At 48.0% G+C, this 20,173-nt stretch overlaps 1 protein-coding gene across 4 annotated transcripts in view; it reads left to right on the top strand.

The window, feature by feature from the left end:
* GALNT2 (polypeptide N-acetylgalactosaminyltransferase 2) overlaps positions 1 to 20,173 on the top strand; it is a 220,806-nt gene that overhangs the window by 78,007 nt on the left and 122,626 nt on the right. The window contains exon 1 of one of the 4 annotated variants that reach the window (XM_033199315.1): positions 4,350 to 4,455. The exons of 2 other annotated variants lie outside the window; for them this stretch is intronic. In XM_033199315.1, coding sequence (XP_033055206.1) covers positions 4,372 to 4,455 — 84 coding nt within the window. In that variant the 5' untranslated portion in view covers positions 4,350 to 4,371. Of the gene's footprint in view, positions 1 to 4,349; positions 4,456 to 5,031; positions 5,051 to 20,173 lie in introns of those variants that run through there. One more of the 4 variants, XM_033199317.1, reaches the window with a different exon arrangement.

Raw genomic sequence — 20,173 nt, 5'->3', positions numbered from 1 at the left:
ACCACCATGCCAGGCAAATTTTTTGTTTGTTTTTTTGTTAGAGGTGAGAGTCTCACCATGTTGCCCAGGCTGGTCTTGAACTTCTGGCCTCAAGTGATCGTCCTGCCTTGGCCTCCCAGAGTGCTGGGTTTACCACCCCTGGCCGAGACCTTGCCACCACATTGCTTAATAAAAAGCTGGGCTGCATTTTGGGATTAGGACTTCCTGTGGAGCAGGAGGAGGGTAGGGAAGGAGAACGGTGGCATCCCAGCCAGGAAGCTTGATGGATGGCCTTCGTCCACCAGGCCACTTACTTCCGTATCAGCGTTCTTCCGCACTTGGGCCACACAGGATCTGCAAGAACTCCAGTTGGGTCTTAGAGTGGCACTGACCAAGTAGTCTGTGTAGGGGGACTCGCTGTGCCACCCATGCACAGAGGCTGTGTGGTGAAATTATTAAGGGCCCAGGCTTATATCCAGCCCTGCCAGTTGATCACTCTTGATCTGGGGCAAGTAACTTAACCTCTTTGTGCCTGTTTCCTCCTTTGTAAAATGGGGAAAAAAATAGTACCTACCTCCTAGGGACGTTCTGAGGGTGACCTGGGTTAATATAATTAAGTGTACCTAGTATGTGCATAGTAAGCACTATTTAAGTGTTTAGAACATCGTGGGTAAAGATACGCCTGCCCTTGAGTCTGGAAGTCTAGTGTGTAGCTATCCTAAGCAGGTCGTTGCCTGCTCTGTTCACCTCCTGAGTTCACATGCTCATTTGCTGAATGCTCTCTGGGTACTTGCTGGTCAGCTACTTCTTGTCCCCTGTCTTACTGTGGGGAAGGCTGGGTTTTTCTGAACACTGGCTTATGAATTATCCTCTTTCTGTTCATTTAAAGCCAGATGTTCTCTATGTGGGAATTGGCCCATATCCTGGGAGAAGGGCCCTGAGCTCCCCTGGGTCCTGGGGGCCAGCAGTTCCAGGAGAGCCATTTCCTTCCTGTGGCTGCTCTTCAGAGTGGCAGCCTGCAGGCTGGGCCCACCCCTGGTTCAAACTGTTTTTAGGGGAGTGGGCTGGAGAGCTGCCCACATCCGTGTCTTAGCAGCTGGTCGAGAGAATGGTGCTGGCTCCTCTAGGCTTCTGGAGCCTGAGTCCAGAGACTGAATCTTCTAGCCCTTCCCTTGCAGTGGATCCTCGGAATTGGGGTCCTGGGCACTGTCTGCCCCATCCCTGGTGAGCATCTGGGATTTGAGGAGGGTCCTCACTCTCTCTGGCTTTTAGTTTCTGCATGTGAAAAATCAGGGGAATGCACAGCCTGAGAGCTTCTCTGGAAGGTGTAGTTATTTTTTGGTAAGAGATGTCCAGTCGTTTGCAGCAGCTGCTAGGAATGAAATGCAGAACCAGCGCCATTGAGAGCAGAAGCAGCAACAGGGCGCAGTGTGTGCAGGTTCCACACCGTCACGCGGCACTGCTGCCCGTCCTTCGGGGGGTCCTGAAGTCCCATGCAGAACTGCAGGGCGGCCCTGCTGAAGTTCTTGTGGATGTCACTGTTGCCCTGTAAAGAGACATGGCAGGTGCAGTAGAGGCCAAGGAGAAAGAGGTCGTCCGTCGGCTTGAACACTGCCTTGCTTTTTTCTTGGCTTTACGCAGCATATTGCTTTTTCACATGGGAAAGTGTCAGCCCCACACTCTTATTAAAGCATTGAGTTCTCCCAGGCCTCTGTTGCTGCTCTGATAACCGAAAGGGTATTGTGCTTGTCTTTATCTGCCACACACACGTGGGTGACATTGATGAGCCAACCAGACGCCCCCAGCTGTGACAGGCAGAATTTAACTGTCTCCCTGCTCAGCGGTCAACAGCTCATCTTATTTTTCCTGATGATGGTCCCTCCTGTTATTTGGCTGTTTGTCAGATATCAAGAGTTCTCTTTGTAATGGCTTTAATTGCTAACTTTTAAATTCTAATCACTTTCAAAATAGCACTATTTTAAATGGAGGTGACACATCTTAGGACGTTCAGAACGATGCCTCCTATATTTGCCAGAACATATTCCGCTTACAAAAGCAGCACCTGCGGGTGATTGATAGCTTTGTCTCGAGGAAGTGACTTGATGCAGATCCTCCTGGCCACACCTGCATGGGGAGGCAGAGCAGGTTGGGGAAGGAGATGTTTCGGTGCTGCCTTCTGGGCCACATGTAAAGAGTTGACTCTGTTATTTCACAACCCTCTCCCTATATCTAGAGTGACCATGCTCTTTAGTGTCCAGACCTGAGTGCATTTGAGAATGAAAGGGGAAATGTTAATAATTACATGGAGAGAGTAGTTAGTATCCAGAACATTTGTCCTGTTTCGTGCCTGAAACGGAGAAGGACTACTGCACTCAGCTTCTCTATAACCAGAGTATCACAGAGCCAGTGTCACCCAAAGTACCAAATGATAAAAGCTCAGAGTAGCAGGTGCCTGCACATAAAGGGCGATTTGTGTTCCTTGCCACTGGAAGTAGGATTATGGTTGTAATAATTATGTCGACTTTAGTATTTTTTTCTTTAAGAAGGTTTTATTGTGCCAACATCTGCAAAAATAGGCACTGTGTACTCTTAGGTGTCAAGCACCCACCAGGATTTCGCCATGCTTGTTTTGTCTTTTCCTGTATGTGCTTGTGTGTGTGTGGTGGGGAGTTAGGGGTGGTAGTGATGTGTTTTAAAGCAAATCTCAGATGTTATTTTTCTTCTTGTGATGCTTTAAAGTAAGTACCACTAATCTTGTGCCAGTGTTCTCATGTGGAGTGAGGATTAATTAGAGACTAAGGGATTTGAAGAGCAACTATAAAGTATTAAAAAGCCTGGGAGTAGGTGGTTGATTTGGGCAGAGGTTGTGGTGTTGCTGATACAGTGGCTTCTAAGCTTCTGTGGGAAGGATGAGTTTATCTTTGGCAGCCTTCAGTGATCTCCCCGCAGGCCTTGAGGTGAGGCTCCTCTTTTGCTTGGTAACCTACAAACCAAGGTGAGAGGCCCGGCGGAGCATCCCAGGGGTCTCCCGACGGCTCTTCCAGAGCTACGTCCTCTGTTTTCTGCTGCAGCATCTGAAGGTTCTCACTCATCCGGTTACACTTAGAGCACCCCATGTGCCTGTGGGCCCCTCCTGCCTCAGTACCAAGATTGTCCTTGGCACCCCCTCCCCAACCCCATTCTCAAATCGCCCCATGTTGCTTGTTAGCAGGCAGGTTCCAGTGCAGACTGGCTAAATCTGAATTTCTCAGGGAGCGTCTCAGAAATCTGCACTGTCAGCTCCCCCAGCCTCTTAAGTTTGTGGGGTCTCCGGGCCAGGCCTCATGCTCCTGGCAGTCGGGCCTGGGCCTTCTGAGGGGGTTTGTCCTGGAAATCCCGTCTTCCCCCACATCCTTTGGTTCCCTAAGTATCTGGTATTTGAAGCCAGTACCCCATTTCCCTCTGTTTTTGTTATTATTACACTGTACGGATGGTTGTAATAAATACATAGACTTTTAGAGAATGCAGCCAACTCAGTGGTTCTCTGGGGATTCCTCCGCTGAGGTCAGGGCTTAGACATTTATACGGTTTTCTTTTGCCTTTTGAGATTCTTGTCCACAGCTAGGTTGTTGATTGAAAGCCACCCACCTTGGCATAGCACCCGTAGGGGCCCTGCCCCATGTGATGTTTGATGCAGCAGAGCAGGACGTCAGGCAAGCCCAGATGTCAGGCAGGCCCAGAACATCAGCTGTCTTCTTGGTGGCAGTGGGTCCATCTGGACTTGGAAATACCATGTTTGAAACAAGTTCCCTGTAATTACTTAATTATAAAGAAATGAGAACACTTCCGGCTTTCTTGCCTACCTGCCCAGCCCCTCTGGGAAGTGTGCCTTTTAAAGATGCTCATCGCTTGAATTTTTATTATCCTGTGATTAAGAGAGAGGACATCGGTGCACTCCTCGTCCAGGCTGCTTTGGGCTTTAGTGGACCCGCTTCTGGTGTTCCTTGAGGTTCTACTTTCTTGTGAGGGTTCTTTTCTCTCTCCTCTGCTCCTTATTGATCTGTAGCTGCTTATGTTTTTTGGCTTGGCTAAAAATAAGCACTTTTCCTTCTTCCTCTTGGGCTAGGAATGAAAAAGACAGTCTTTGTACTTTTGCTGTTTGGAGTTGGATGTGAGAAATTGATAAGCTAAAAGACTGTGGTTATTTTTCCCCTCCCTTTTCGTGTATCTCGTTGGGGAGCCCTGGAGGAGGAAGCTTTGGGAGGAGTCCTGAGCCTTCTCTCTCGCACCAGGTCTGAGAACTTGTGCGCGGCTGTTCCTGTCTTGTGTGTGCCTGGTCACCCCTCTTCCTCTTTCAGTTTTTGTTGTTGTTGTTGTTAATAGCCGAATCATATTTCTGGTTATTTCCTTAATATGGACAGTATTTTCATTTTCTCTGGAGGTGTTGATCGGAGGCCACTGCCTGCCTCCTTTCCTGACCCGGTTGGAGTGAAGCAGGTATGGGCTTGGAAAAGCCTGCTTGGGAAGCACTCCCGTGTTCATTTACAACTCAGCCACCTTCTACCGACCACACACTGCAAACTCGGCTCTCAGGGAGCTGGGGCATTTAGGAAAAGGAAACAAATTAGTGCAGTAAGGTGCATAATAAAACGGCATTGGGACTAACCTGGAGGGATGGCCCAGGCTGCAGGGGGAGGGGTGGGAAGGAGAGAGGGCATGGGGTGGGGGTTGTGCACGTAAGTGAAATGGCATGCCAGGAGCTGCACATAGCTCAGAGTGGCCCCACGTGTTGGCGAGGATGCTTTATGCTGGAAATGTGACTGGTGAGGAGGTTAGGTAAGAACCACACAGGGTCCTGTATGCTGCAGTCCAGAGCTGGCTACCTTCTGCACTGTCAGATCTCAGTGTCTGTCCGCTGGCTGCACTGTGCAGGAGGAGTCCTGGGGGAGGGGGAGGGGACAGACAGGAGACAGGTGGGCCGCTAGAGCCCAGGTGAGAGGAGAAGTGGGCCTTCAGCTGTGGCAGGGTGAATTGGGAGGAAGGGTCCAGAGTTAGAGAAACAGGAGGCAGTGTCTGCAGATCTGGCCAGCTGGTGAGATGTTGGGGATAAGGGGTGGGCAGTGCCAAGCTGGGGGAGATTTCAGATGACGATTCTCAAAATGATGCTCTCTGATTTGACAGCCTTCTCAATTTGGAGGAATTACCTTTGTGTTCCTTCCAGGATGTTGTCACTGGACTGAGAAACTGAAACCCTTTCCTCTGGCAGTTTCTAGTTTCCAAGATCGACTGTGAATTATAAGGACTTTATTTTATTCAACATTCATTGTGTTCAAACCTTCTAGCTGAAAGCCGCCTACTTAAGGGCTAAGGTGTGGCTTTGCCTGTATTCACTTTGCTGTCCTTGACTGTTGGCCGGCATTCCTAGAGCCCCTGCCACGGGACTGCTATGGGCTGAGACTGGTGTCGCCTCTCCCCTGAGAGCATGGCCTGCTCTGCTGTGTGCCTGGCTTGGCCACTGGTTCTCCTTTCCTGGTCCTGCAGGGGCTTTTCTTTTCTTCTCTGTTTTAAAATAATCTCAGGCCAGGGCCACTCCTGGCCTAATCTTCGATTCTGCGACAGTGGCTGGCTAGTTTTACGGCCACATTCCCCTGCAGTGGTTGAGGCTAAAGGGTCACTGTGGAGAGAAGCTGCCTTCCTCCTCCAAGAAGCCCTCCTTCCTGCCCTACTGCCCTCCTCCCATTGAAGGAGAGCTTCCGTCTCCTGAGTGAGGGCCTCAGCTCTGCCGGTGGGTCAGCGCTGGCTCCCAGCCTGGAGGGCATTGCAGTCTTGGTGAAGAGAGCTCATCTTTAGCTGCTGTTTCTAGGTGTGATTGCTTGTTGGAGGTTGGCAGTGGGAGGTGCTCCTAGCACACGTCCACACCTTCAGGGCAAATGCTCTGTCCCCAGACTTTGTCCCTGTTTAGTTTCCTAAATTGTTATCACTCAGCAACCTCTAAGATAGTCACTGTTAATAGTACGCACAGGGGCAGCCCTCTTACATACCTGTGTGAGTGTGTCCAACCCCACTGGACACCTGCCTCCCACTTGCCCACACTCTTCCCCATCCCCCTTTAAATTTAGCTTCAAATCTGAAAAGACAGTGGTACTGCATAGCTGAGAGCTGCGAGGTGGACTTTGGGTGAAAGGCTGCCCACCAGGACCACCAGATCAGTGGCTAGCTCGGGGCGTGCACAATGCACTCAGAAGGAGAGCCCTGTGGCACTGCGTTATTTTCCTCCCAGAGCTGAAGCCAGAAACCTGATAGGGAAAGGGGGCATTTTCAGGGCTGGAATAGTTCTGCACAGTCCCTTCCTCACTGTGGATTCCTTTTCTAAAATCTGCAAGTCATGAGTAACCTGGATGCATCCCACAGGTCCCACAGGTCCCACAGCCCTGGAAAGCCCTCGTTTAACACAGGTGCTCTCTCTCCTTGCTGCGGAGGCAGCTCCACGCCTTGCTTCTAGAGGTCCCTCACTCACCTTCCTCGAGTTAACTCCAGGATGTGGGTCAGCCTTTTCAAGAGGTTTTGTTTTCTATTTCTTTCTTTCTTTTTGTTTTTGAGACAAGGTTTGTCGCCCAGGCTGGAGTGCAGTGGTGTGATCACAGTTCACTGCAGCCTTGACCTCCCTGGGCTCAGGTGATCCTCCCACCTCAGCCTTCGGAGTAGCTGGGACTACAGGTGTGCGCCACCACGCCCAGCTAATTTTTGTATTTTTAGTAGAGACAGGGTTTCACCCCATTGCCCAGGCTGGTCTCAAACTCCTGGGCCCAAGAGATCCACCCACCTCAGCCTCCCAAAGTGTTGGAATTACAGGTGTGAGCCACCATACCCAGCCCTCCTCCTCCCCACCTTTTTTTAAAACAGGGCCTTGCTCTGTCACCCAGACTGGAGTGATCATGGCTCACTGCAGCCTTGACCTCCTGGGCTCAAGTGATTATCCTGCCTCAGCCACCTGAGTAGCTGGGACCATAGGCATGTGCCACCACGTCTGGCTAATGGTTGCATTTTTTGTAGAGACGGGATTTCTCCATGTTGCCCAGGCTGGTCTCGAACTCCTGGACTCCAGCAATCCACCTGCCTCAGCCTCCCAAAGTCCTGAGATTACAGGCGTGAGCCACTGCGCCTGGCCTGCTTGTCTAATTCTTGATTGCCTGATTTCAGAATGTGCTGCTTCTGGTTTTATGGCTCCTAAAGTCATTTTATGGTCTTGACCTTGTCTCTCCTGGCGCGGGCGGGGAGAACATTGCAAGGCCATCTAGAGTTGACTTGTGTGGCTGAGCACTGGGTTCAGGAGCATCCCTGGAGGGTTGGTGATGGTTGCTGCCTGCTTGCTGTTTTGTAGGGTGTTTCTATTACAGGCTGCCAATAGCTTGGTAGTTTGAGCATCATATTATTATAGTGATTCTTAGGTCTGGTGTGGAGGGCAGCAAGATTTCTGCCTAAACATGTTCCTTCTCCATAGTAGTGAATCTAGGATGAGCCACTATAGACGAGGCCATGTATTGACTACAACAAGTGGTTGAGGGACCTTGGATTTTGAGGGTTTTTAAAAACCACCTTATTGGTTTGTGTGTGTCCTGCCACAGTGTTGCCTAGGTGGGCTTAATGAGGTGGGAGTGGGCTTTTTGTTTTGTTGTTTTATGCCTCAGCCATGTAAATATAGACAGATACATTGAATCATTCAATGTCCGGAGTGGGAAATTGCAGCCAAGCCCTCTTCACTTTTAGAATAGCACGGCATGAAGAATGGCAAAACCTCCCTCTGGTCTTTCCTGCCTCTTTAAGAGTTCTGTCTCCAGAGACTGGCAGAGCTGTCCCTGGGCAGATTTGCTGAATTGTTTCAGCAGGGCTTCTCTGGTGGCCATCAGATCAATTGATCTTGACACATAGGGGTGCCTCTGAGGGCTTCTCACTCTTGATTTAATTCTCAGAAACGCTTCTCAACACGGTTGGTGTCTTACTTAATTATACCATAATAGAGGTTGACAGCCACACGGTGTGACAGACCCCAGGGTGAGGATGGCTGAATGGGCTTGTGGGGCTACTGAGGCAGAGACCCAGGAGGGTGCTCTCCATTCCTGGACGTGGAGCCCGTGAGTGGCTTAAAAGACACGCACTGGCCCCGCTCTGGGGCCAGGAGAGCCATCGCCTGTTTGGTGACTGCAAAGCTGCCCACCTCCATGTGCTGCCGTTTCTCTGTACTGAAGCTTCCCTCTTTACCTCACCATAGGAAGCCTGAGATGTAACACCTAGAAGAGGCTTGACAGGCTTGGAATCAAAGGCATGACTTCATATATCGCCCAAGGTGTCATATTTCCTCCCAGAAACTTATATTTGGATAAAACAAAAATCCTTTTTTAACCTTTGAAACGGTTTCCAACAGCTGCTTTAAAAAGATATAGTACAACAACTCCTTCCACTTCCTCTTTCTGCCAACTTTGTTTTTGTCCTCAACCTTTGCAGAGAAGTGAAGGTCTCTGTTAGAGTTGGAGTTGGAATTGGGGGAGGGATGTGTGACTTGATTCTGAAAGGAAAGTCTCATCTCTTCGGTAGAGCGTTCTTGTTTTGTTTGTTTGTTTTTAGACCTTAAGATCTATTTATAATTCTGTCTGAGACACCTTTGTGGAGCAGCTGGAGCGCCTGGCTCCTCGTGAGAGAATGCGCTGCAACATTCAGCCTCTCCTTGGCCTTCTAGGATGGCGGGAGGCACAGACATACACTCCTTTTCCTACCCAGGGATTTGGCGTTCAGAATGGGGGCTTTGACTGCTTGACTCTGACTGTGCAGTTTTCTGGATGAAAGCCTGCCGTCTTCTGAGCACAAAGGAATCCATCTTTTTCTTTGCTTCCCTGAGGAATCTATTTTCACAGTCCCAGAGCAACTTAGAGAATTCCTAGCCAGGTCCACCGTTCACAACTCTTCAGGATGAGGCTGGTGCACTCGGCATGCAGGTGTCTGTACCTTTGTGTGATTTGTTGAACTCTTTTCTATTGAAGGTGCACTACCTGGGTTGCTTTCTGGAGCAATTCTTCCTCTTGCGGAAATATGTTCAGGATCTTGTATGGTGTCCTGGGTTGGATTTTATAGCTTTGCCAACATAATGATTACAGTTGATGATCACCGTGGCCACCGTTCCCCTACAACTTTCTGGACCTCCGGGATGTCTTCCTGGAGGAAAGTCCCCTGGAGAAGTGCCCCAGTAGAACCCGCTGTTGTGTCACTTGCTCTGACCGCCATTGCCATCGCAGCACAGTGCTGCACATCTGTGACAGGGTGATGGTAGAAGATGAGGGTCCCATTGTCCATGTAGTGCCTCCAGGAAGCTCAGGATGATGGCCAAGCCAGAAATGTAAGGTGGCTTTGGAGCACAGGATGATGCCCTCAAGATAATGCATGGTCTAGTTGTTTTGTGAACAATGCTGTTTCCGGAAGAAGCAATGATTTTCTGACTACCCAGCCTCCCCAAGATAGCCCTGGGAGGAGAATTTCTGATTCTCACTACAGCAGTGCCTTCTTCTGGAGGATCTCCCCCACATGTTCCTGTGCCCACCACATAAGCTAAGGAAGGAAAGCAGAGTTCCTCAGTTCGTTGATGGCTTCAACTACAGATGAACCAATGTTACAGGAACGGGGTCCCCATCCAGACCTCAAGAGAGGATTCTTGGATCTCGCTCAAGAAAGAATTCAGGGCAAGTCCGCAGTGCAAAGTGAAAAGAAGTTTATTACAAAAGTAAAGGAATAAAAGAATGGCTGTTCCATAGACAGAACACCCTCGAGAGCTGCTGGTTGCCCATTTCTATGGCTATTTCTTGATGATATGCTAAACAAGGGGTGGATTATCCATGCCTCTCCTTTTTAGACCATATAGGGTAACTTCCTGACGTTGTCAAATGGCATTTGTAAATTATCATGGTGCTGTTGGGAGTGTAGCAGTGAGGACGACCAGAGGTCACTCTTGTGACCGTCTTGGTTTTGGTGGGTTTGGGCCGGCTCCTTTACTGCAGCCTGTTTTATCAGCAAGGTCTTTATGACCTGTATTTTGTGCCGACCTCCTGTCTCATCCTGTGACTTAGAATGCCTTCACTGTCTGGGAACGCAGCCCAGTAGATTTTAGCCTCATTTTACCCAGCTCCTATTCAAGATGGAGTTGCTCTGGCTCACATGCCTCTGACAAAAGGGAAAGCTCTCCCAGGACTCAGGCTGATGGGCTCCCTTTAATTCTTTGAATCGGGCTTGGAACCATGGCCTGTAAGCGCATCCGACACTTAGCTAGAATTTTGAACCCGACTCTTTCAAAGATGAGAACAAGGTTTTTCAAATTGTAAGTTGTGACTCAGTAGCTCATGAAACTAGTAGAGGAGAATGGTGTCAGTATTCATGATGAATAATTAGAAAATACTGAAGCACATATACATGTAAGAGTAGGTAGTCTTTTATGACACCGTATGTGGATGGATGGGCTTGCGTGTATTTGTATAACATATATATTTAAATACATGCATTGGGGACTGGATGTCTACATCAAATTTATTTGTTACTGTGGGTTTTGGTGAAAAAGTTTGAAAGCTGCTAGGTTTAGTGCATAGCCAGGAGGGAAATAAAAAGAAGCTATCAGAGAACTAGATAATCCGGCTCCTACAGAGACTCGTGTTTTGTGTGAGTGGGACACTCCTCAGCCTGGGTCCGCTTTCAGGTAGCTTCCTCTTTGAACCGCTTGCCATTGTGGGGCAGGGACCATCTGCACCTGCCCTGTCCTCAGCTCTAACGTGAGGTTCGTTTGCTCACCTTCCTTGACCTTCCTTTCCCTCCTCATGCTTCAGTTTCTTGCCCTCCTGCCTGTATCTATGGCCGTGGTTTGGGAAGAATCACTCCATCTTTCTGTGCCTGCAGTGTGTTTGTCCACTGTGAGTGAGACGTAATCAATACTTGGTGACTTGGGCTAAACTGTGTTCAGTCCTTCTGAATACTTATTTACATCTTATTTATTATTTTTATTTTTAGAGATGAGGTCTTACAGTGTTGCCCAGGCTGGAGTGCAGTGGCGTGATCATGCCTCACTGTAATCTCGAACTCTTGTGCTCAAGCAGTCTTCTCATCTCAGTCTGCGGAGTAGCTGGGACTATAGGCCTGAGCTACTGCCCCTGGCCTGAATACATTTAAATGAGATGAAATTAAATGAGAGAATGAAAATGAATAGGCCCATTGCCATGCGTGAGACAAACTCACATGTCTGCTAATGATCGGTTCTCTTCTCCTTACATGCAGGAGTGTTTCTGTGGTCATACTGGACACCTACACACTCCCACAGCCATTGATGGGGGGATCAGCCTTCAACATTTGAAGGGTCTCTGCGTTTTTAGTTTCATTTTTAATCACAGTAAGCATATTTTCATGTATTAGAGAAAAAGAGAAAAAACATCCGTAATGCTTTCTGTGTAGAAACGAGCATTACGGTGACCTTGGTGGTGGTTTTTGAAAGGACTGGGGAATTAATTCATCGAGACATCTGAGGACGCCTTCCAGATTCGCCAATCGTCAGGCCCCTAAGTACCCTCCCATCCCCACGCCCCTGAGTTCTTTTCACAATTCCAACCCAGAGGTCTCGGTTGTGAAAAGTTTCTTTTGTCAGACACAGTGAGCTCAGTCTGTCTGGCCCAGGCCACTTCGCTCTTGGAGATGGATTACAGCCTTTGTTCCTGCTCCCGGTCCTCCTGGCATGGCCTCAGGGGCCCCTGGTTGGTGGTACTCACCATTCACTCTGTGGAGGGGTCTGGTGGAACTGATACGTTCATAAAAGCTACTGGTAAAAACAAAACAACAACAAAAAAGCTACTGGTGCTCAGTGCTTCTTACGAACTCTCATGCAGATTTATCGTGTGGGTCTGTCTGCGTGGGTGTCTACCTTATAAAGACTCAGAATTGGTTTCTCTTTTCACCCATTGTTTGGAGAATAATAAGTCTCTGTCAGATTAGCTTCTTGGGGCCTCAGTGCTTTTTGAAAAGAGCTTGCATAATCAGTGTCTGGTGAGCTGTGAGGCCAAGAGCATATTCCCATTGTGCGGTGGGGATGTGGATTTTGTACGTTTTCAATATTTCCCCATTCAGTCTTGTCAGAAGTCAAGCTGTCATCCACCCTGCGCTTGCAGTTGAGACATAAGCCCTTCGTCCACAGTGGATAAGTTTTTCTCCACGTGGGCCATGTTCTTACTAGAAAAGAAACCCAGGCTCTTTAGCTCGTCAACCTCTGCTCCAGCTTTCCCAGAGTTGGTACAGAGCTGATGCCATTAGTGTTTTTAAGAAATAATCTTGAGTCAGAAGGAATGTGACCAGACTGCCACAGGGGAAAGATCTCTGGACCCCCTTATATTTGCCTATTCTGCCCCTTCTGAGACGTTTCTGGGAGAGGAGGTAGTACTATGGGTATCCTTCCAATAAAAGGGGACAATGAGGCTCTAACCCCCAGGACCTCAGAATGTCTCCTTATTTGGAGATAAGATCTTTACAGATATAATCAAATTAAAATGTGGTCATCAGCATGGGCTCTAGTATGACTGGTGTCCTTATGAAATGGGGGATTCAGACAGAGCCGGACACACGTGGAGGGAAGACAGTGACAAGAGAATAGAGAGCAGGCACCATCTCCAAGCCAAGGAGAGAGGCCTGGAACAGCTCCTCCCCGCACAGCCCTTGGAAGGAACAAACCCTGCCGCCCCTTGAGCTCAGACTTCCGGAACTGTGAGACAGTGTGTTTCTGCTATGGAAGCCTCCCAGTTTGTAGTGCTTTATTATGGCGTCACTGGCGTACTTACTCAGGTAGTCTCTGTGAGGTTATTTAGAACTCACCTTATCACATTGGTAACGTGGTTTTATCATTTGGCATGACTGTCCAAGGCCCCTTGTAGTTCTAATATTTATGTACTAGCACTTAAAAAGACTTTCTGCGACCACAGGGTCTTTGCTGGATGGGATCTTGGTCTGAGGCTTTGGTTTCCAAACATCGGGGTCCTCCCAGGTGAGGCTGCCCTGCGCCCCATGCACCCACCCACCCTGTTTCCGCGTGCAGTTTTCTACTGAAGTATTTCCCAGGTCCTCGGGATCCCTTCTGTGTAAAAGCGTCACTTTCTCTCACATCTGTGGAGCGGAAGTCCTAAGGCAGTCACCGTCTGGGTCCTGCCTGGGGTTGTGAGAGCCCCTTGTGCTGGCTCCTGCCCGCCCTCTTCTTTGCTGGCTGCCTGAGGCTCTGTGCAGGTTTTTGCTTGGGGGTGGGGCCCTGCCTGCTGCCACTGACCTCCCGGAGAGACGGCCTCTCCCTAATTATAGCTCATCTCTTAATCCCGGTCATCATTTCAGCTGGCTGTCCTTGAACTGAAAATTGGAATACAATTCAACCTGTAGCTGTGTAAAAACTGCCTTATTCAGAGAGGGTCAAGGTAACGGAATTTTAGCTTCTTTCAGGATCTTCTAAAACAGATCAAGAATGATTCAATCAGGGCAGGGTCTCCTCCTTTGGGACTGGGAGGGACAGGGCAGGACTGCCCCAGAACAGTCCCATGGGCAGAGCTGGGTTTTGTGAGGACTGGAGCTTTTGTCATTTGAAGAGCATTTCTAAGAGAAAGAGTGATTATAAACCCAAAACTGGGCTCCCAAGTGCATAGCACAGAGGACCCCACAGAAGATCACAAATGGCCCATCCTGACTGGAAGAGAGAGATTAGATTGATGGCCAGGTCGTGAGGGCACCCTGAGGGTCACAGAGACATTCGGCGTCAACCTCCAGACAGTTCACCCAGGAGTTCTGAGTGGAGGAAAAAAGTCTTGCTTTAAAAGGACTAATTCTGTAGTGATTTTGCCACATGGAGAGGGGAGGGAACTATTGTGTCAGATCGGAAAAACCATGGGATCAGTGCTAAGGGCCTGTGTGATGGGCTCTGTCTGGGTGGAAGAGACTGTGGCCTCGTCATGGGGCTCAGTCAGTAGGTGGGTGATAGAAGAGTAAAGCTTTTGTGTTTTTAGGATGGGGAAGAGAGAGTCATTGATTTGAGATGCAACTGGAACACCATGTAGACCTGGCCTCTGGGTGGTGATGACCTTCTGGGGTTGGTGTCTGGAGAGAGTGCGGTTTTGGGATAGGGGAGCAGAGGAGGGAGGGAGGGAGGGAAGAAGGGGGAGAGAGAGAGAGAGAGCGCGAGCGAGAGCGTGTTTGTGTGTGTGTGTGTGTGTGTGTGTGTGTGTGTGTTTTATGGCAAAGACCTGGATCCTGAATCTTGGGGAGAAAACTGTCTTTGCATCGTACAGATTGGGCTGGTTACATGGCTGAAGTCCACTGTATCATTTTAGGCCTGTTTCTGGCTTCCACACTGATTTGCAGTGTCATCCTAGGGAAGTCAGCTTGTCCTTGGTAGGATATATTCGTTGGTGAGTTAACAAAAGAGACTCCTTTTTGTGTTTCTTTGCCTTCAACGTTCATTTCCTAAAATTGATTCTTCCTTCATAAAGTTGCCAGCATTTTCAACATGCTTCCTAGATGCTGGATATTTTATTATCATTTGTCATGGATCAATTTGTTTTTTTGGCCCTTAACCTATCACATTTTCTGCAGCTAAATTGGCTTTACTTTCTAATGCAGGGGCAGAATGTAACCTGCAGGTTGTGGCTTTAGAAAGCAGTGTGGAACTCGGGCCGTGGCAAGCAAGTTGGTGGTGGTTTTTTTTAAATAGCACACCTTCTCCTGTGATGTCAGGACACTGTCTACACACTCTGATTCATTTCAGTCAGTCCTAAAATGTGAAGATGAAATGTTGGGGAGACAGACCCTCTGGCCTCAGGAAGCTAGCCATCTTGTTTGGGAGATAAGAAAAATCAACTATTTTGAAAATACTTTGGTTCTGTCATTAGAGAGCTGATCAGGTGTAGTAAGACGCAAGGTCAGACTGGGCTGTATTATGTTTTGATTTGGAGAAACTGTCACGAAAGAGGTAACATTGAGTCAGAGCCTGAGAGAATTGTGGAGAATCCCCGCAGGAGTCAGGAAGACCATCCCAGGAAGGCTCTCATTTAAGGCCATGTGTATTGTGGTCATTTGACCTTGGTTCAGATGGCACTTCAGTTTAGATGCATTTAAAAGCAGAGAAAACATTGGAACTTACTGTGTAGTGTTGAGTGAGCATTAATTGAGATATGTGTGAACCATTGAGCATGATACCTAGTGTGTCATAAGCACCATTAAAGCAGACTTACAGAAAGCTGCGTCATGTCACTCTACACCTAGGGAATGGCTTTGGGGGAAAAAACAAAGCAAAAACACCACCAAGTACTGGCAAGGACGTAGAACAACTGAAACTCTCATCCCTTGCTGGTGGGAATGCAAAATGGTACAACTACTTTGGAAAATAGTTTGGCAGTTTCTTGTAAAGCTAAACACATGCTCTCATACAACCCAGTAATCCCACCTTTAGACATTATCCAAGGGAAATGGAAATTTATGTGCTCATGGGATTCACAATGGCATTATTCATATTTGTGAAAACTGGAAACTATGTAACTGTCCCAAGACTGGGGAATGGATAAACAAGCTGTGGTTTGCTTACACGTGGAACGCAGCATGCAGCAGGATACCCCCTTGTAGTGGAAAGGAGACAAGCACGGTGCACACAATGTGGATGGATCTCTATACATCATGTGCTTTAAGAAGCCAGGTCCAAAGGCCACATACTGTATACTTCTATTCTTATGACATTCTGGAAAAGGCAAAACTACAGAAAAAGCAGATCAAGGATTGTCAGGGGCTGGAGGAGGGAGTTAACTACAAAGGTACTCGGGGAGTTCTGGAGGGTGGTGGCACTGTTCTGTATCTCGATTCTGGTGGTGGTTGCATGACTATATGCAGATGTCAGAACTCCCAGATCCGGATACTAAGAAGAGTGAGTTTTACTGTATGTAAATTATACTTTTAATTTAAAAGCAGAGAAAAAAATTCATGAGCCAAGTCAGAGAAGTGAGAAGGATCTTGTAATACATGGAGAACCGTCATGGAAGAGGCCAGAACTGAGCACAGATCAGGCTGAATGGGTAGGATGAACTGTGACTCCAGAGGCATTGAAAGGGAAGTGTTTGCACGGGGCATGGTGGAACACAGAGAGCCCTCCGGAGGCCCGGGCAGCAGGGAGACAGGATGAAGGGAGCATTTCGTGTTGTGTGAGGGATGGGTAGCGTGGGGTGATGAGGCCAAAGGTTCCAGCCAGGAACTAGTGCAGTTCTCTAGTCTGTAGATAAGGCCTGAACACAGCAGTTGGTTGTAGGATGCCGGAGAGACTGGAGCTTAGACCTGATTATATTATGTATATGCTCTGTCTTTTCTCAGAGATGGGGAAACTAAGGCATGAAAGTACTTATGTTTTATTTTGGAAAAATGCTAAACATAGAAATAAGAACTAGGCCTCCTGAGGCACTTTGCTGAACTTTATGCACAGCAACTGTGATCTGCACAATCTTTTTAGCCTGGGCTCCCTCTTTTGACCTGAGACTCTTCCAGGGAGCCTGGTATCCACAAGAGTGGAAGCAGCTGGTCAGGGCCATGGAGCTGGAGATGCTCCATGGGACAGAAGGCCTGGGGCTCTAGCAAAGTGTCCTGTAAGTGTTCCTGTCATTTCCCTCCACATAAACCAAGTCAGGCTTGCAAATCAGCAGCCTTTCAGGTCCTTTCTCTCCTTCTGGAGCTCTTGTATGTTGTAACCCCTACCCACTCTGCCACCTCCCATCACAGATAAAGATTTCGTACCCTCAGCCTACAAGTGAGTTGGATGAATGCCATCTGAAAGGCTTTGTTCATTTGCACACGAAGTCGTGAATAGCTGGCAACAAAGAGGATTGAGCCTTGGACCTAGTGTGTCTGAGCAGTGCCCCAGCCCCCATGCCGCTTTGGATTTCAATGGCCTCTACAGCAATTTATTATTCTTACATCAGATGTTTGAAGTAGGTGCAGGGGCAGGTGGCATGTGTCTGGTGAGGTTGCTGACACTTTTGGATGAGAGAGTAGTGGTTGAAACAGAGCATTCAAAAAAGCATACACTTTAACCTGTAATCCACAAACATTCCTTTGAGTTTAACCCAGCCCTGGGAAAGGACGCTCTACCCCTGCCCTATTGGCTGCAGCCCTTTGCTGTTGATATGAGGCTTTACTTACCTGGGAATTGACAGGGTTTTGGTCAATGGTTGCTCCTTTCTCCACAATCACATTTAATGCCCCATCAGATCTCATCTTTGCACATGAAGGCAAAACCTTCTACTGCTTTTTCTCTTAAAGTGTTTAGTACTCCCCTGAGTTTATTAGAAGGACCAGAAGAAAGAGACCCTGAGTGTGAGGCTAGGTCAGCCGGAGAGATTCACCCAATTATTTTGTTTCTTTGTCTGGATCCCTGCTTTTCATTTCTACCTATTCTGAAAGAGACACTTAAAACTAAAGTCTGGTTAGTTGAGGATCAGATGCGTCAGATTTTTCTCGGGGGGTAAGGCACAGTCACATTGCTCTAAGCTTGGGCCATGAGGTCCACACCAAGCCTACATAGGGTGGGGGGAAATCATGAAGTGTGCAGTGACCTCAGGGTGCCAGATCACCCCGAACCATCGTGGTTCCCACTGGACAGGCTGTACATGGTGAAGGTGATGGACTGCACGTCTCATGTGACGTGAGGCCAAGTGCCTGTTGGTCAGCTTGACGAAGAAGATACCAAGTCTACCTCCCCCCACCTGCAGGCTGACTGGCTCTGGGTGCAGTGACCCTCCTCTTCCTTGAATCGCTGTTTCATTGTGGACCTGTTGGAAGTGCCAGCTTGGCTGGCCTTTGGCTGGATCCCTGTTTACTAGAGCTTTGCTCCCTGCTCTGGAGGAGTCAGCTGCTGTGCCTTCTGGGACTGCCAAGAGTTGTTGAAGGGAGTGGGGAGTTCTCTCTGTGGGGTGTCTTCTGAGTCCAGCAGCCACACCACCCAGGTGCTTCCTTCCTCCCCAGCTCCTAGGCCAGTGTCCTCAGTTTCTGCTCACTGATCAGACCATTATCCCTTCTCCGGGATGACCACCATCATCTGCTTATAGTCCTTCCTCGCTCCCTTCCACGAAGTGCTTCTCCAACCCGTTGTCTCTGTCATAGTGAAGTGATTCTACAGTTAGTATCGACATTTTCCATCAATGCTAATAACAATCCCTGATGTTATCAAACATGTAGGATGGGCCAGACACTGAACCGGGTGTCTACGGAAATCCTTTGCGGTGACTGTTGACCACTATCCCCATTCTGTAGGCGAGAGTGAGCCTTAGGAAGGGCGTTGGACGTGGCCAGGATCACACACCATGCCTTGCACTCACCTCTGATCTCTGAAGGCCGGGGCCTCCCTGTATATCATGATCTCTGCATCTCTTCTTCCTAGCAAAAGACTCAAAAGAATTTTCAGATTAATAAATTGGTACTATCAGAGATGGCTCCTAAAGCTCAAAAACTGTTTTAGCCCTGTGGATGCACAGGCTCTCTCAGACCCTTTTTCTGTGTTATGGAAGGGGATGTAATACCCCAAATAGGGTTTTTTTTTGGCACAAACTGTGGATAGCACTAGAGTTTGCTCCATACAGAGTCCTTTTGACTGAACTGCCCTTTCATGTTGTGTCTCCAGTGTTTTTATGGGCAACAGCCGTATACAGTCTACTTCCTGTCTATTGTAAAGTTGTTGTTGAGGATTTCCTGTATTATTTCACTCTGCATTCATGTCTCACTTATCTTTGATCCTTAGCAAACTGTCCCAAATGGAATGGCCTAACCCAGGAATGATTTATTACTTCTTACAATCCTGTGACTGTCTGGGCGATCCTTTTGCTGACTTCCCCAGGGCTCACGTGTGCCCTGTGGTCAAGTGATAGCAGGGTTGGCTGGCTGGTCCAAGGTGGCCTCACATGTCCTATAGTATTTACTAGCTGTTATCTGGGGCTCCTCAACTCTCCACATGCCCTGGTAGCATAGACCAGCTTCCTTACACCACGGTGGTCTCAGGGCAGCGTTCTAAGAGGGCACGTCCAATGTGAAGATGCATGTTAAGCCCCTCCTTGCCTCGTGTTTGCTGGCATCCAATTGGCCAAAGCAAATCACACGACCTAGCCCAGAGTCTGACTCCAGCTGGCTGTTCAGGGGTAGCAAAGAAATATGGCCACTTTCAGTCCACCGCAGTCCAGTACCCAGAATCCATTCTTTTCATGGCACATTTTGGAATCTAGCAGCGGAATTTCAGTCTCTCTTAAGATACTCATGACTTCATTTGGATGGTGAGCATACGCTTAGTTGGAGCACAGGCTTCAAAGTCCAGCCTGAAATTGAGATTCTGACTTAGTCTCTGACCATGGTGCCTTTGGCAGGTGACTCACATCCATTTCTTCATCTATGAAATGGATATGATGATACTTGCCTTCCTGAGATTGTTGTGAAGTTAAATTGAGACTATACATGAAGTCTCTGGGCTATGACTGATCTCATTACACCTTAATTCTTGTTTCTGTTACTTATTTTACTTCTGTCTCTGGGAAGTTCAGAGTTTAAAAATTCAACTTGACCACAGCATCTTTACTTGGTCATTTCCGCAATCACCATGTTCCATTTCTTTTGTATTTCTATTTACCTCTTTTGTTTTAAGCCACCCAATTGTTTTTGGAAGAATATGGGGTATCATTAAAGTAAGACTGACTAGCAAAATTCTGTAAAAATTAAAAAAAAAAATCTTGGCACTCCCAGTTCATTGGTTTTGCTGGTAAGATTTAGGATTATAGTGCCGTTGAACAAGCTTGTGTAGACATGAATGAGTTTCCACATTCCTATAGATTTCACTCAGGTGATCTTTGCAGATTTTCACAAGCACTGAAGACTAACCAGCCTTCCTGTGAGTCTCCCAGCACTTAATTCATCTGGCCCAACACATCCCGGGTTCTTCAGGGTGTTACGATGAAGCTCCTATATCTGATCACCTACCGCATTCCACACATTTTCCATACACTCTTTCTCATCCGCTGAGAATTTAGCATTCTGAGTGATGCTGCTGAGATGGATGAATAATTTATAAAGTTTTAGAATTCTAAATCTAGTTCTTTCTAGTTTCTCTTGGGGCTCAGTAAACAATATCCCAAAATGAAGGCCTCAGAAGCAAAAG

The sequence above is a fragment of the Trachypithecus francoisi genome, unplaced genomic scaffold, assembly GCF_009764315.1.
Source record: "Trachypithecus francoisi isolate TF-2019V2 unplaced genomic scaffold, Tfra_2.0 Lachesis_group5, whole genome shotgun sequence".
In the NCBI taxonomy this organism is placed as follows: domain Eukaryota; kingdom Metazoa; phylum Chordata; class Mammalia; order Primates; family Cercopithecidae; genus Trachypithecus; species Trachypithecus francoisi.
The sequence above is the reverse complement of the archived record's forward strand: the minus strand, read 5'-3'. Positions and strand labels throughout refer to the sequence as shown.